This window comes from Eurosta solidaginis, chromosome 1, assembly GCF_040869045.1.
Source record: "Eurosta solidaginis isolate ZX-2024a chromosome 1, ASM4086904v1, whole genome shotgun sequence".
Lineage (NCBI taxonomy): Eukaryota > Metazoa > Arthropoda > Insecta > Diptera > Tephritidae > Eurosta > Eurosta solidaginis.
The window spans coordinates 205,647,970-205,661,083 of NC_090319.1; the positions used below are offsets into that span (position 1 = coordinate 205,647,970).

The window sequence follows — 13,114 nt, forward strand, 5'->3', positions numbered from 1 at the left end:
CAGAGTTTATGTTTATATGCCACGTTTTTAATTCATTTGTATAACTAAAGAACAATTATATTTCATTGTTCATACAATTCATTATAATACACAACATTCTTCTTCTTCGTTTCCATCTTCCTCGGGTTGTGATTTCATCATGGCCATCAGGTACTCGGTAAAATGTGACTCGAAAAAAATTGATCCCCTTTGCATTTTTGCTCGGTTGGTTGGCCACTGGTACTGCTCCCTCCGTGTGCACCCGCTCTGACGTGGTTTTATTTCACCGAAGTTTATGCCTGCTGAAGATGCTTTTGTACCCTCTTTGCTGACCATATTCATTGCAAGTGCCATTTGTGGAATCTCTTAATCCCATGTGCGGCGGTCGCTCAGGAACGTTGTAACGCTTTTCCGCCGAACTGCTTCCCATTGACGGTGGGGAAGGTTTTCGGACAACCATGTCGTTATATGAACTTTTCTTGTAACGGTTTGAGCACGCTTGCCGTTTTTGCTTGGCGCGCCGGGATTAACTCCAACCACTTGTAGAAATTGTAGATCATGGCGAGGAGGTAAGTGCTTCTTAGCTTGGAACGTGGTAGTGGTGGCACGAAGTCAGTAGTTACTATTTCCCATGTCCGCGGATATTACACGGATGCCAATAATCTCACCGGGCTCTTCTTTTTCGCTTTTTATTGTGTTAAATATATCTGGTTCGTATAGCCGGGTAACGGGTAAGAAGCGTTGCTTCAGCGGTCGGTTATGTTTACGGATTGTTTAGGCCCAATGCCTAACTTTTATCTGATTGACGGCGCCCCTCCCTAACGTTTTAATAATATTTCCAGCCACCCACACTCACGCCGCATTTGTGTGCATGCATGCACATGCATGCGTTTCATACGCATGCACGTGTGTGTGCGGGTTGTCAGCACCCATGCACGTATATGTGGGGGCTGTTGTGTGTGTGGCTTTTTTTCCCCTCCTTAATACCAGAGGACTTTTTCGCGGCTTAGCGGTTGTCCTCAACGGGATAACCGGTCTCTTTTTCGATTGACCGCCAAGCAGTTCACATCGCCCAGGATCACCATCGTCACTTAAAACACCAAGGTAATATTGTAACCACATTGTATTTTCCTTCACTCTAAATTAAATATTATATTACAACGAGGAAATTCCTCTCTGTGTTCTTATTTATTTCTTTTGAGCGCACCATCCACTCCAAGATCGACCCGTGTGCGGCTACCCACTGCCGGTTTACGACGCACTCAGGCCGAACATTGGTCCTCCTCACCAGGAACTAAAAGCGCCTCTTTGTTATACAGTCCACAACACAGCACAATTTATCAACCTCAAAACCTTTTGCCGAAGGATTTTGCCTACTACAAAACTTGCGAATTGCCACAAAAACTCATCAAAGGATTTATTTGCCAAACACAACAGCGAGAAAAGTGGGATTATATTATATTATACAAATACCGGAGCCACAGCACAAAGAGAAGTAAGTGTTATATTTCTTGCCATTTTTTTTAAGTGTTATTGAAGAAAAATAAAGAAAACACCTGTGTTGTGCGCGAAATATTGAAATCGAGAAGAAGTGTAAAAAGTGAAATTACTTAGTGGGCACCATTTTTCCATTTTAAAAGTTAAACCACTCGATTTGTTAATTTATTCCGTCCTTGTGATTATCTGGTCTATCCCCCCACCAGTGGTAAGGTTTGCCAGACACAACACAAGGAAGAGGGTAACCTAACCTCACTTTCCGCACCATACTAAATAGGATTTTGTTGTTGTTTATTTGCACATCACAAACACGAAATCAAGTTCAATTTAATTTAATTAATCCGGTGCTCACTTCACTTTTTAAACACTTTTTACACTTTTTTCTTGCGCTTAGTTTCGTATATTGCACGCATTTTTTCACTTTCTCAAAAATACACCCATTATTTGTGGAGGTGGCGAGTGGTCCCTTTTTGTTGTTGCCGCTGAGACAAAAAGTTTGTACATAATATCGTTTGCTATTTTTCACTGCTGTGACAAAAAGTCCAAAAATTAACCCTTTTCCGTTGTCCCTACGCTGACAAAGTCTGAAATAAAAGTAATAAATATAAAACGTCGAAATTCAAAGTTTTTTAATTTACTGCTAGGCCAGGTATCTTAATTCAGGAGACTCTCATTATTTCTAATCGGCAATTTTCTCTTTAATAAACGTAACCAAGACAATGGAAACCTACATCCGTTTAGCAGAATCAATCGCAGAGTTTGATAAAGATTACAGCCTTATTCCGGAGAGCGACCATAGCAAACACACCCTGGCAATACAGCAGGAAGAGTTGCGGCTCTTGTGGAAGAAGGTAAAGTCTGCGTTTGATTCGCTATTGGGATCTGATGAGGTGTCAGCGGATGACGTTATGGCGATCAGAAAGAAGCAAAAGGCAGCATACGCAATCTACGTGCGATGTTCAGCGTCTATATCTGCTGAGGCAGAAAAATACAAGAAGGATGAAAAGAACGTCAACCCTGAGCAAGAACCTCATGGGCATAAAATTCGCCTCCCTGCTTGCGATACGGAAGTTTTTAAAGGGGATTATCTGTCTTGGCCAACTTTTCGCGACCTTTTCACGGCAATTTATATAAACAATTCCAGCTTGAAAGGGGTGGAAAAGTTATTCCATCTCAACAACAAAACGCAGGGCGAAGCAAAAGATATCGTTAAAAAATGCCCCCTCACAAATGAAGGTTTCGAGATGGCCTGGAAAAACTTGTGTGAAAGATACGAAAACAAACGTATCTTAGTTAACACACAACTACAAATTTTATTTAACTTAAAAAAGGTAGAAAGTGAGTGTGGCAGTTCAATAAAAAAGCTGCAAAATGATATAAATAATTGTATTTCGTCCCTCAAATGCCACAAAATTGACACTTCCAATTGGGATGCAATCCTGACCTATCTATGCTCAACCAAGTTACCAGAGAGCACGCTGGCTCTTTGGGAGCAAAGTATAGACCATAAAATGGACATATCCAAGTGGGAGGATATGGATAAATTCCTGTCTAATCGGTTTCAGACACTTGAAACAGTGTCTGGTTTTACAGGGCATGCCACTTCGAAAGTGCAAAAACCAAACGCGTCGCGACAATCAACGGAAACCCCTACGAAAAGACTTGGTGCTTTTCAAACGAAAGTATCCAAGCAAACAATAAAATCAATTTGTAAAATGTGTAAATCCCCTGAACACAGATTACGCAACTGTTCACGCTTCTGCGACTTAACCCCAGTAGAAAGGATTAAATTTATAAAATCCACAAGTGGCTGCCTGAATTGCTTATCCCCAGGACACACCGTGACGAAGTGCACCAGTTCCTACAACTGTTCCAAATGCCACTCTCGTCACCACACGCTCCTGCATGCGGATACATCTCAGCACACGGCTGTACGCAATCCTTTCAAAGATGCGGATAATAGCCCAACAACTTCGGCACAGGCGCGACAATCTGCGAACCAGAATGTAAAATCCTGTCATGCCAATTCCAGCACAGGCGTGCTATTAGGAACTGCTCGCGTACACATTCGCCATAATGGTACCGACTTCTCCACACGGGCATTAATTGATTCAGGGTCTGAATGTTCCTTTATAACTGAAAGACTGAAACGCAGAATCAATTTGCCAGCGAGAAAAATGCATGCCCAAGTTTCAGGCATCACAAATTCGGTGTCAGCCCAGGTGAAAGAAGCATCCAAAATTGAATTACGTTCACCAGTGGATGCCTGCTTCACCCTGACTACACCCGTTCTAGTCCTAGCCAAACTCACTGGGAATCTTCCATCCTGCCATATCAACGTCATGACTATGCAGGCATTCCCAGACTTGGTTTTGGCAGACAAGAGGTTCTACATCAACGAAGATGTAGACCTCATACTTGGAGGAGACATATATCCCCAAATTATACTGAGTGGTCTGAAAAAGAATGTACTAAATACACTTTTGGCCCAAGAGACAGTGTTCGGTTGGATACTAACCGGTCGCATCGAAGCACCGAGTCCAACGAAGAGCATCATGTCATTCTACAACGAGGTTGCGTTGGACAACCAATTAAAAGCTTTCTGGGAGGTAGAAAATGTTCCCAAAAACAAAATGCTTAATGAAGAAGAAAAGTATTGTGAACAATTATTTAAGGACACAACAAAACGTGATGAAAGTGGAAGATATACAGTCTCGCTACCATTCAGGCAGGATTACCCTGAGAAGATTGCATTAGGACCGTCTCTAAAGCGCGCATGTTCACAATTCTTCAGAAATGAGGGGCGATTACTGAAAAACCAAGAGTTAGGGAAAGAGTATGTTCGGGTGTTATCCGAATACGAAACGCTTGGACATATGAGAAAAATTAAAAATAATGTACCATCCGACGATTCGGATAATTATTTCCTGCCCCACCACGCCGTTGTAAAGGCGGAAAGTACCACTACCAAGGTGCGCGTCGTCTTCAACGCGTCAAGTCCGACAGCAAATGGCATTAGTCTAAACGACATACTCCACCCAGGTCCAGTACTCCAAGCAGACTTGCCTATTTTAATTTTACGTTGGCGACTGTATCGCTTTGTCTTTAATAGTGACATAGAAAAGATGTATAGGCAAATTTGGGTGACCGATAATCACGCCAAATTTCAAAGAATTGTCCATCGAACATCCCCCAACGAACCCATCAGTCTTTACGAACTAAAGACTGTCACATTTGGTGTAAACTGCGCCCCCTACCTCGCGATACGGTCACTTCTACAATTGGCTAATGATGTAGAAAATACCCACCCAATAGCATCGGGTATATTACGCGAAAGTATGTATGTCGACGACGTTTTATCTGGAGGGCATACAATAGCGTCAACTATCAAAGCAAGGAACGAGATTCGCGAAGCATTACACTCAGCTGGCTTTCCATTGCGCAAGTGGACATCCAATTGTGAGGAAGTCCTTCAGGACATCCCCAAAACGGATTTGCTCAGCGAGGACTTCCTAGCGTTTGAAGAGGCTAGCTCGGTGAAGGCACTCGGAATACGATGGAACGCGCATTCAGACATGTTTTACTTCACCGCAGGAGTTTTAGAGAAGGGCGAGAACATCACCAAACGCGCAATCCTATCCGCTATAGCCAAACTTTTCGACCCTTTAGGCTGGCTTGCACCAATGGTCATAGTAGCAAAAATATTAATGCAGAATATTTGGTTAGAAGGCACCGGATGGGATGAGCCTGTCTCACCAAATACATTAGAACGGTGGAAAACCTTCACCCAACACTATGGCGAAATAGATAACATACGGATACCGCGGTGGGTAAATTTTTCCCCGGAAGGCGAAATAGAAATCCACGGCTTCTGTGACGCTTCCGAGAAAGCATATGCTGCAGCGATATATATGCGCGTAAAAAGAGACGATCAGTTTTTCATTCACTTACTCTTAGCAAAAACCAGAGTAGCTCCAGTGAAAACCATCTCGCTACCACGTTTAGAACTCTGCGGCGCCGTGCTTCTCGCAGAAATGATGGAATCAATATTCCGAAATATTCATTTGGGACCCGTAAAAGTTCACCTCTGGACGGATTCAACCATCGTACTCGCATGGATAAGAAAGCCGCCCTGTTCCTGGTCAACCTTCGTCGCACACCGAATCACTAAGATCATCGATATGGTCGGTAGCAAGGACTGGCTTCACGTGGACTCGGAATCTAATCCAGCGGATCTAGGAAGCAGAGGACTACTTGCATCAGAGTTGACCAACAATTCGTTGTGGTGGCAGGGACCTTCTTGGCTGCAAGAAGACAATTCCCACTGGCCAGCACAAGAGACCGAATACAAAACGTCCGTTGAGGAGAAGAGGGCACAAACATATGCCACGACAAGGGTAGATCATGTAGATATTCTCGACCGTTTTTCAAATTTACCCAGGGCTTTAAAGGTTCTTTCCTATGTTAGGAGATTTTATAAACGAACTCACCCAAAAACTAAAGCAATGTTCCACGAAAGGTCGTGCATAATCTCAGCCGATGAGATTAAGGCAACGACTCAAGCATTAATACGAGTCTGCCAGAAACAATTTTACGGGACAGAATATTTAAAATTGAAAAATAGGGAACCTATCGATCGAAAGAGTGAAATACTGTCACTCAACCCATATATCGACAAAGATGATATTATTAGAACAGGGGGGCGTCTAGGGGCTTCAAAGGACATGTCATACAATGAGCGTCATCCGATCATCTTGCCGTACAATTGTAGGCTGTCTCGCCTTACAGTTATGATGGCTCATCATGACTCCCTTCATGGCGAGAACCAGCTCATGCTCCGTCTTATCCGAACCCAATACTGGATACCGAATGTCAAGACCATGATCAGAGCCATCATCCACAAGTGCAAAACCTGCATTATTCACCGAAAGCAGGTACAGTCCCAACTTATGGGGACCCTTCCCTGCGAACGGACTACTTTTACCCGCGCGTTCACCAATACCGGGGTAGACTTTGCAGGGCCTTTCGACATCAAAAGCTACCGCGGTAGGGGATGTCGACTGTCAAAAGGCTACGTATGCCTTTTTGTCTGTTTCTCCACTAAGGCCATTCACTTAGAGGCCACTAGTGACCTCAGCACCCCATGCTTTCTCGCAGCCTTCTCGCGTTTTATCGCGAGAAGAGGATGTCCGAAGAACATCTACTCCGACAATGGTACAAACTTTGTCGGAGCATCAAGATCTTTACGATCCGAATTTAAAGCCTTTCTGGCCGAAAGCCGAGACAAAACAGTCTCAAAGTATAGCCATCAAGCATTGAGCTGGCATTTTATTCCCGCCGCCGCTCCACATATGGGCGGCCTGTGGGAAGCGGGAGTGAAGAGCTTCAAAAGCCACTTCAAAAAGATTGCTTCTCCCCACAAATATACTATGGAGGAGTTCCAAACACTTTTGTGCAGGATTGAGGCGTGCCTCAACTCGCGCCCTCTCAGTCCAGGATCGATTGACCCAACGGACCTGGAACCCCTAACCCCCGGACATTTCCTAACCGGCAGCCACCTGCTGGCTCCACCAGAGCCAGATGCCAGTGAGAGCTCTGCCTCGATGATCAATCGATGGCAGAAACTCAAAGCCCTCCATCACACTTTCTGCAAACGATGGAAGGTGGAATATCTATCCGAACTTCAAAAACGAGTGAAGTGGAAGCATCCCAAAGAAAACATAAAAGTGGGAGATCTCGCTGTCCTCAAAGAGGACAACTTATCTCCCAACGAGTGGAGGCTAGGTAGAGTCGTCAACGTACACCCCGGAGAAGATAACCGAGAACGTGTAGTCGACCTCTTTACCGAGAAGGGTCAAGTCAGACGACCTTTGGTCAAACTGATCCTTCTTCCCAACGGAGGAGACGGATTGCGAGAAGGCCAATAGCTCCTCGTAACAAACCCTCCGTCCCCCTCCCTCACTCCCTTCCGAACGCCACTTGCATATCGATAATCCATCGAGAAAAAGGGACGTCCAAAACCCCAGCGCTCGTTCACCGAAATAAGGCCAATCAACCACCCTAATGCAGATCTCCATCTGCCACCTTATTTTCAATTTTCAAAATCAAACCCCCATTCACTCGCTCACCCCGAGCGAGGACACCAGAACCCTAACGCAGATCCGTTGTCTGCCACAGATTTAGAATGCACGAGGCCAAGAATAGAATCAAACTTGCAAAATGCATCGTCATTCGAATAATGTTGCATATAGGCTTTATGAAAAGTGCCGACACCAAGGAATCGTGCACTCTCGTAAACCATAAACAACTAGCGCAACAGAACATCGTGATCTAGTGACGACATGATACACAAGAGCCAAATGAAACAGTTTATATTTCCATCATATCAGCAAAAATTATCATCCTGACTTGACTTTAGATTTCATGTTCCGCGATTTGTTCTAACATGCCGCGATGTGTTTGCATCTGATGGCAGCACGTCCCTCTGCTCTAATATGATGTGATTACTTATCACACTATTATATCTCATCTATGCTGGGTAGATTTACTGGTCACAGTTCTACAATTTTTACACTTAAAAGCTTTTCATAAGTACCCTTTTGAAATTTCTTACTTGTCTAGACAATTTATAATCAGGAGTTCAAACATCACTTCCGTGAATGATTCATTAATGGTGCTAAAAAAAGCGCCCTTTACCCAGCTGGTTTTTTATGACGTCACCCGATACAGAGATCAGAGAGGAACTGACCTAGGCTCTAATTCTTGATCATATATATCGCGATCACCTTAAATAAGTGATTATTGTCGGTTCCTCATATATACGGCATTAATTTAATGTTATCAAGAATGAGATACGGATCTTGGCAACTACATTTATAAGAACGTGCAATACCTAAATAGTACGCCTGAATAACCGTTGGTAAATTACAATTTGTACTTTAGTCGGTTTTCAAAAGGCATGGAGCAAAATTCCATACTGGTGCTTAGATAAAAGAGGCTTTTAACACGTTTGAGAAGTTCATTACTCCCAACTCTCATATCTCCCCCTAATATCAGTATTTATGTATACTTGGCTAAAATTATTCAACTTTCAGTAGCTCAACATCAAAAGTTGCATGTGGAGCAATCACACCGGGATGTCAGCGAACAAGCATAGTCAGCTGAGCATAAGTTTGACGCGTTGACCTACAGACAACTGGGCAACACCCTCATCCCAACCTGGAATCATCCCTCCTTGTCCAAGTATAATTTAATATGATTGTATCATATGATACTTTAGATGCAACTTTTTTAAGGGTGCTGCCATTTCTACAATTTCAAACCCAAATTTATTCTCACAATTCAAATTTTATTGTTACGGCAAAAGTTTGAACCGCATATAATTATAAGGTAAATCCGCCTTAGAGGTCAAACCGTCTTTCAAAACAAATCTAAAGGAACTTATTATAAACTAACTTGGTCATTTCAACTAAAAAACTTACGTTCGTGGTCGCAATGGCGGGCCGATCGTTGATGGATTTCGGTAGGTTAAGGAACAGGATACTTGATGTGCAATTGTGGGTAGTTACCTCGCGTGTACTTCCTCGAGACACCTGCAAATTTCAAAACGAGTCTGAGACACCACTTCGTCAGTAAATTCAGTGCTATGGAATATATAATTACCGGATCAACGAGTTCCCGCCTTGCATTCTAACGTTTGTCAATAACATATTCGTTCAGCATAACTACGGTCGTTGTAGTTAACACTAAACAGGATACATCGCAGAGACGTTTTGGCACCAAACCAGCAAAGACTCCTAAAATACCTTCAGTTTTGGAGACCTCTCACTGAATCAAGGATGAATCCATCAAGCGTTTCGCGTGCTATAAGTGTGCCATCAGGCGCGGTGATATTACATGAAATGGATGAGGTGCAATAATATCGGAAACACTCCGCACAACTTCACCCTTAACATTGATTGTGAACGGCACAGAAAGCTCTTCATTAGTAGGGTCAACGTTGTCTTTATCATCATCAACCCATGGTAGGTCAGCCTTATCTGCAATTTTTTCGCTACAAATCATGCTCAAAATTGATTCCACTAACTTCGGCGTCAAACCACGATAGCAACCATAAAATTCATCTATCTTCGCGACGTAGCCAGCGTTCACTATTTTCGTGGGAACGCCTGTCTGGATGTTATGGAGCCTGTGGTCGCTGGTGATAATCGTTTCCAGTGGCGTTTTATTCGTATTGTATGTGCAAATGTCACGTAACTAAGTAAACCTCACAAGCTCAGATGATTTATATAACAGCATTCTTATTAAAAAAAAAAAAAAAGGGAACAATTTAAAGCAGCATAAAAAACAAGTAAATGCCGGAAGTCCAATTTACATAACATATATATTCATATAAGAGTACAAATTAATCCCAAACTATAACAATTTTTATGATGCGTTCCCACATCAACACAATGTGACTGAAAATTATTAACTTCCACTCCTCCTTTATCATACACAACATAGCGTTTTTATGCAGGAGTTTGCTTACGTTTGAAACTATAATATCCGTATATAATGTACATACTATTATATTTTAATTCTCCAGTCACTAATTTAGAAATCAAGTCAAGCCACGTACGTCTTGATGTCTTACAAATTAACAAAATTTACTATGACGAACATACTAAACTATATATGAAATGCGCAGAAGTCGGAAATCCACTACTCAAATTATAAATACAATTGGTAGTCATAATATGAAATTCATAGAAAATTTAAAAAAATCGTAAAACTTCAATGTAAATGTTATGTGTAAAAAAATTGCACACTCTTTCAAACACTCAATAATTTATGACCATTGTTAAAGTTTTTATACGTCATAACTTGATAAAAGCGGTGTATCATAATAACGTTGTGATGAAGCAAAACTGGTGCACGGCAAAAGCCAACACATGGGATGACCGCGTCCAAACACCTCGGCAAATAGATGACACCTTCTACGCCTAGGACGTTGCACGTCTTTACCTTTCATTTGTACAGCTTCTAATGCCGTTTCATCATGCAATATAGCATGTAGCTGGTCAACCATTATAGCCAGAACGAAAAGTCCAAATAATGCAGATTCTAATAGAAGAATTACACTATGCAGCATTCTCGTTTGTGTTTCCAATGTTGAAACATTACAGGTTGTACATGGATAGATGAAGCTGTAAGCCACTAATGAAATGGAATATAGCGAAAGCAAGCCCACATAAAAAAGGAATTGTAGAAAGAATTTCTGGTTTCTTCCGCCTACACAGTTATTTATCCACGGACAATGATGATCCATACGCCTGATGCAACGCTTGCAAATGCGACAATGATGTGCCCGTGGCGGACGGTATGTCTCACATCTTGTGCATACAGTCCATTCACTGCCGCCACTATTGTTATTTTTGCCGGTTGTATGCAGGTCTGAGAAATCAAGACGGTTTGCCGGTAGTGGCACACGTCCTGGGTCTGAAAGCACGGCTTTGAGATGCGACATGCACAACAGAAACACGGTTGTGTTGAACAATATTACGTGCAATGGTGCCCAGATACTTGCCTCCATAGTTTGCACTATAATCCAACGTAGCACAACGTAATCTGCATAAGCAACTGCACCGTAGGTGATGACTAGGCAAACAATGCCACAAGGATCTCGTATGAAAGTCATTATTGCCTTCGTCACCACCCCGCTATTATTCAGAAACTATTCTAATTAGATTTGTGACAAATTTTTGTTTTGCTAAGACACCTTTGTACTTAATATTTTAAGTACTTTATTCGCCGAACCATCCATCTATAAGCTAGTTAGTATGACAGCATTAGTTGGAGCTTGCTCCTCACATTCTAAATATAAATTTTTTAATACAACAATTGAGTTTAAAAAGTCTTTACGTACGAAAAATCCTTATACGATTATACCATTGTGTACTTAGATGTTGCCTCCGTAGTTTAGAAAAAAATGGTTGTACGCCAAGCCACGCCGTAATCCAGAATGAAAAAATGGAAAAAAAATCATTCCATGTATTTTCCGTTGTTTCAATTCATCGGAATTTCCCGTTGAATACAAGCATATAAGTATGAATACGTTTTTTTTGTTTTATCATTGCCGTTGGTATGCTTGTACCAGTGCGCGGACCTTCAACGTTAACAGGAATGTTGGTAGATTTTATTTGGAAAACAGTAGCGAGACTGAATATTTGTACAAAACAATTCATACTTTATTGCAAAGTAAATAAAGCACATTTCACGGAAATAACACTTTTAAAAACATTTAAGCAAGATAAAAGTACATGTAAATTGGTATATAAATAGCTTACGCCAATATAATACTCACTTTTTCGGCATTATATGTACTTAAAACGTGGACTTTCGTTCAAATTTAATCACCAGAACTGATGAGAGTAGCGTAGGGAGATGTTTGCGAACTCATTTGCAACATTTATCTCATATTCTGTACACAAATTTTTTCAAAATTGGTTAGTGTCATCCCTAAATGTTAGTTAGGTATACTCGGCAATTAAGCACATGTACCAAAGGATCGCAGTATATGTTTTCAGTGCGAAAATACTGAAATATTGGTAGAATCTAAGTTTTGGTAGCAGAAGTAGTAGAAAATGAAAAATGGGTCAAAAAGGTTGGTCAAACTAACAATGCGGTAAAGTCCGTGCACTGACTGCCCATATACTTATACCAACGTATGTACATATATATGCCGAGTTTAAATGTACATTATATTAGGGATGTATAAAAAGATGCAAACGGGTACCCAAAAACCCGAGTCTGAGGAATCGGTATAGGAGCCAAATACCCTTCGGGAACCGTGCCTTTTGATAAAAGCCATCAATAAAACAGGACTACAAGAGTACTTGGGAAAAGTTGAACAAATAAGCGGAGGGCAATACCAACAAATAAAAAATTCTACGTTTTATAAATCTCTCCCCTCTTCCAAAACGAACATATTTTTTCTTTACATCGCATACAATTTTGCTGTGCAAACATTTTTTTTGTGGCGGGCAGGGAAGTTGTTGGGTTTTAGCACCAACAACACAAATAACAGCGACTCAAAAGAACCCACGCTATACACTTTCTACCCGGTTCGGCACCAGAATGTGTGAACCGAAAATCGTAAATGCTCATTTTCTGCAGCACTAGTGTGCCCGTGGCCAACTAAAACGCTGCCGGGTGACACAAAATAAACAAAATAAGGACTAAAGACCCAGGCACATAACGTGCGGGGAAAGAGGCCATGCACATAATGCACGCCACATATGAATATTATTTTTTTTGCAGCGACAGATGTTTCCCCTTATGCGCGCGTTAATAAAATTTCCCAAATCCCCAATAATACAACTAGGGACCACTCGCCCATGCACTTTGACAATGACCCGACCCATTGAAACCTATTTCACTCCTTTCAGGAAAATGGGTCGTTTTGCCGCTTTAAAACGAAACGCTGCCAAGAACGTCATGCGTTATACGTCGGAATGCCGCGCTTGTTTTAAGCAACATCCTATACGCCTGTGCCCCATCTTTCGGGCCAAAAAACCCGAGGAGCGTCTTTACTTAGCGATCCGCGGGAGCTGCTGTGGAAATTGCTTGGCTCTAGACCACCGCTCTAACGCATGCC

At 41.9% G+C, this 13,114-nt stretch overlaps 2 protein-coding genes across 6 annotated transcripts in view; one reads left to right on the forward strand and one right to left on the reverse strand.

Moving 5' to 3' along the window:
* Nucleotides 1-13,114, forward strand: part of LOC137239534 (acetylcholine receptor subunit alpha-like) — a 1,517,845-nt gene that overhangs the window by 225,967 nt on the left and 1,278,764 nt on the right. The window lies entirely within an intron of this gene.
* LOC137240724 (palmitoyltransferase ZDHHC3-like) lies at nt 1,939-12,159 on the reverse strand. Of its 5 annotated transcripts, none has more exons than XR_010949815.1 (4): nt 11,384-12,153; nt 9,139-9,775; nt 8,958-9,068; nt 1,939-2,060 (listed from the first exon to the last, which is right to left on the reverse strand). XR_010949815.1 is itself a non-coding variant. In XM_067767350.1 (2 exons), the coding sequence occupies exon 2, from the start codon at nt 11,153-11,155 to the stop codon at nt 10,328-10,330; it is 828 nt and encodes a 275-aa protein (XP_067623451.1). In that variant the 5' UTR covers nt 11,156-11,281; nt 11,384-11,427; the 3' UTR covers nt 10,003-10,327. The 5 variants fall into 5 exon arrangements, 1 of the variants encoding a protein (XP_067623451.1); XR_010949816.1 differs by lacking the exon at nt 1,939-2,060 and adding an exon at nt 8,847-8,906 and having other exon boundaries at nt 11,384-12,154; XR_010949817.1 differs by lacking the exon at nt 1,939-2,060 and having other exon boundaries at nt 8,826-9,088; nt 11,384-12,159.